Source organism: Zingiber officinale, chromosome 5B (genome assembly GCF_018446385.1).
Source record: "Zingiber officinale cultivar Zhangliang chromosome 5B, Zo_v1.1, whole genome shotgun sequence".
Taxonomy (NCBI): domain Eukaryota; kingdom Viridiplantae; phylum Streptophyta; class Magnoliopsida; order Zingiberales; family Zingiberaceae; genus Zingiber; species Zingiber officinale.
In genome coordinates, this window is record NC_055995.1 from 80359023 (window position 1) to 80363146 (window position 4124).

At 38.2% G+C, this 4124-nt stretch overlaps 1 protein-coding gene across 1 annotated transcript; it reads left to right on the top strand.

Annotated features, from left to right (window-relative positions):
• The first annotated feature begins 532 nt into the window (after positions 1-532).
• LOC121984663 (cyclin-dependent kinase inhibitor 5-like) lies at positions 533-2969 on the top strand. Its single transcript, XM_042537729.1, has 3 exons — positions 533-1006; positions 2327-2524; positions 2604-2969. Exons 1-3 carry the CDS (start codon positions 612-614, stop codon positions 2674-2676), a joined length of 666 nt encoding a protein of 221 aa, XP_042393663.1. The 5' UTR covers positions 533-611; the 3' UTR covers positions 2677-2969.
• The last annotated feature ends 1155 nt before the right edge of the window (positions 2970-4124 follow it).

Here is a 4124-nt window from a genome sequence, read left to right on the forward strand (position 1 = left end):
TTGTTCAGGAGTAAAAAAGTGTGGAAGGAATCAAGAAGAGTTGATGGTTTTCGTTGTGCTATCTTTGTAGATTGGTCAAATGCTTTAATGTTGCCAAGAGAGACTTGGAATTCCTAGGCTAAAGTCAACTCCATAAGATATGGAATTTGGCCAAACCTATGAATCTTTGCCATGGTCTTTCCCACCAAAGTCAACATGTAATTTATGATGTGGGTGGGGACCCTCCCTCCCTCCCCTACATTTTCAAACCCTACTCACTTAGGACTCACCACCACATCAATGCAACATTTGGAATCCAAGAAATCATTTTTAATTAATATTTATAATGTAAACATGATAAACAATGCATCCTATGTTTATTTTATATATTTTCTATTTTTTTAGAATATTTAGAGAAAATAATTTTGAATTTAGGTTAGAAAAGTGTATAATTTTATATATAAAATAGGCGAAAAAAATTAATGTAGATGACAAAAACACCCCCCAATGTACATTATTTATTTATTCGTCTACCTACAAAACAAACACCAAACTTTCTTCCTTCCCTCCCACCGTTAACCTTCCCAAAACTCCCCCCTTTTTTTCCGCCTTCCCTTCCTTCCGCGTCGCCGATGGGCAGGTACATGAGGAAGGACAAGCAGTCCGGGGAGGTGGCGATCGTGGAGGTCTCCACCCACCAACCCTCCCTCGGAGTCCGCACGCGCTCCCGGGCCCTCGCCGCAGCCGCCGAGCAGGACTCCCCTCTCGCCTACCTCGAGCTCCGGAGCCGCCGGCTCGAGAAGCCCCTTGCTGCGCCTCACGCCTCCAAGGTCAAGGAGACGGTCCCGAAGACCTCTCCCGCGTCGATCACTAACCCTAGGATCGGCGGGCAGAAATCTGGCACGTCGAGCTCTGGGCCGGCGGTGGGGACTGCTCGCGGCCCGCGCAGGTTCTGCTCGGACAAGGGATCGCCGGATGTGGAGGACTCGTGCGACGAGAACGTTCTTGAGCTGGATTTGGGAGAAAGGTGGGATTTTGCTCTGCTCTTTGCGTAAAAAAAGCACACCATACCTAACCTATTTAGGGTTCATGATCCTTCTCTTCTAAACTAAAGAAGTGTGGAAAAAACCCTCTTTCGGTGTTTCCTGTTGAAAATTCTACTATTCTCTTGTCGAAATCATTCATTCTCTTCGTTTCTACTACAAACTGAAGCTTAACAAGTCTTATAGTTTAGTGATGCTTCTCTAAAGTTCACACTTTCGCTGGATTCTTTGATTTCTTTGCTTTCTCCTTCTGTACGTCTTTGAGCATCATCTCATGTTCTAGCTTCTAGCATAACTAGCACCATTCTATGTGCTTCCTTTTACAATAGACTCGCAATGATAATAGAAATCTTTCTGTGCCCTAAACGCTGGGGGGGACCTCCTGTATGGGTAATGTGTCCCATGCCAAGTTCTGTCTCGTTGGATGCTCCATACATGACATCCCCTAAATTGTTGCTTTCTCTGTGCTTTCTTGCTTCATTGGTACTTACAACACGTTTGAACCTGCTAAATGCCAAGAAACCCTTTGTTTCGCTCACACTGGTTGACAACTTCTGAATCAAGTTTTTTCCTGCAAAACTACTTCATGTTTGTTTTACAAGAAAATTCTGTTTTTTTTCCGTAGAAGCTTAATAAAATTTAGTAAATTCTGTTATTTAACATACTTAAACAATTACTTTATACCAAAAAAGGTTTATACTTATATGTGAACTTGACAAAACAATACTTGTGTGCTTGTGTTCTTAGAATTATTTAAAAAATATTATTATTGTTTTATTTGTGGGGGTTTGGGAATTGGAAGTTGGTGAGTTTGAAGTTTGAGTTGTTCCCTATTGATTCTCTGGTTGGACCATTGGCTGCAATAAAGGAAAGTGGAGATGGATAGCCATTAGTGAGAACAAATGCATGAAAGGATGAAAAGAAAAAGTTGATGCTGAGATATCTTATTTAATGCTGAGGTTGCCAGCACAATTCTCCACAAAGGTATCCTAGTAGATGACAACTATGTGATTGTGTCCATATCTCAATTATCCTCATGTGTTGCTAATGTACCGTTCTTGCATAGAGATTTGTCAATAAATGCTCAAACAATTGTTTGCTTTGATTTGAATTTTTGAGGCAAATCTCCTCTGACATGTTCAGTACTATCATTAACTTGACTATGTGTAACCTTTTGGTTCTCTATAGTGATCTTGTAGCTATTATGTCATCAAGCTCACTTCATGTTTACAATTCTTGCTTATTTATGTTTAATCTTAACTTGTTATGGTTCTAATGCCATTTTCTGATTACTGTGCTACCAGAGGGGTGGTGCCCTGCAGTTTGATAAGGGATGTTGGCACAATAGGGACACCGGGTTCTACAACAAATTCTACATATTATTCCATTACCAGTAAGCAGAGAAAACAAAGTGCTATCAGCCAGTACATCCCTTCTAATCAGGAGATGGAAGAGTTCTTTGTTGGTCTAGAGAAACCTCAGCATGAAAAATTCATCAAAAAGTGAGTATTCATGACATTCTTCTATTTTAGTTGCAAAACAGAATTATGCAGTTATCTAAATGCATGTATCTTATTACAGGTACAATTTTGATCCTGTAAACGACTGCCCGCTCCCTGGCCGGTACGAATGGGAAAAACTCAACTCTTGGTGAATCTATCTCTTGCGCTCCAAACTGTGGGGTTCATCAGTGATCACTTCTTCGTCATATTCTTTGACTTGTAAAAATCCTCTAATGTAAGTTTAGTTTCAGTTTAGTCTAATGATGTAGGACCAATGGTTAGAGCTGATAAGAACCACTTAGGCTGAAAAGGAGAAAACATGTTGAAGCTGTATTAACTCCTAACAGATCAATTCCATGTGGTCAGTGGATTCAATTACCTTTATTTGTAGTTCATGGCATGAAAGACCTAATTCAGCAAATATTTTCTGTCCTTTGGAGTTGAACAGGGATTCATCACATGTAGTTCTTGTACCACAAATACATGCAATGGATTCCTCCAAATGTCACTCAGATCTGACATTTTTTCATCTTGATAGGCAAATAGTGATTCATAATTCATTTTACTTCATAATATACCTTTTTATTTAAAGTATCCAGAGTTTGTCATTTTACTTTTAATCATAACATGACAGCAGTTCATAAGATTTTGGAAGTTCAATATTTAATAATAGCAAAAGAGGTAAATTCAAGGGATACTATGAAAATTTCAGTTCTTTGTATCATTGAAGTTTTACTATAACCAGTTCCATGTTTAACTCAACAAGTTTATAATGTTTATCCTACTAAACAATAATTATCCATTCATTATATTAGTCACCAATAAACTAAAAAAAATGCATCTTTGGATTATACGAGAGGTGCCATTTCTTTTATAAATGATCTGGCTTGTAATTATGAAGAACAGAAAAGCAGGCAAGCAGGAATCAACATCAAGGAAAAATATGAACTTTGAGGAAAAAGACAAGTAGCATGGCAGTGAAAATGATTAAAAATAAAGCAGATTTTTTACTGTGCAAAAGGCATCATCTCACTTCAGTGAGTTAAATCTAGCACTTGTACCAGCCTTTCAGAGTTGATGTCAGATATGAAATTAAGCCCTATTTTTCTTCTGACACATCTTTATCAAAATATATATATATATATATATATATATAATATGAGTGCTTCATTTCTTTCCTGTAATTTTTTAGCACTGCAAATGAAAAGATAAATGTTGTTTCAGACAATCACACTGCACCTGACAACTTTATTGCTAGAGAAAAAAGAAGGAATTGTAAAGATGAAAAAGATGCAAACAAGCCACTAACACTTCAACTGACTGATTGAAACTTAATTGTGCAAAGTTGGCATAGCTTAAAGAAAGGACGTGTAGCTAATAGGGGAAGAACTTTAGGGTGGTGCATAAACAAGTTTTTGCAGTACCTTAATTCTCCTCAGAGAATTTCATCCTCACCAGCTTTGTAAGTTGGCATGGAAAATCTTTGGTTGGATTCAGAAATGGCATGTGGTATTGTACTTGGCAGACATATGGCCTTCTTGGATTGGTAGGTCCATAGCATCTGCTAAGGAACAGTCATGTCATCATAATTTGCAAGAGC

Bases quoted from the DNA above. Each gene is read 5' to 3' on its own strand.
- LOC121984663 (XM_042537729.1), top strand. From the start codon at position 612: ATGGGCAGGTACATGAGGAAGGACAAGCAGTCCGGGGAGGTGGCGATC. The intron at 1,007-2,326 runs GTGGGATTTTGC...CTGTGCTACCAG, and splicing joins GAGCTGGATTTGGGAGAAAG to AGGGGTGGTGCCCTGCAGTT. The intron at 2,525-2,603 runs GTGAGTATTCAT...ATCTTATTACAG, and splicing joins CATGAAAAATTCATCAAAAA to GTACAATTTTGATCCTGTAA.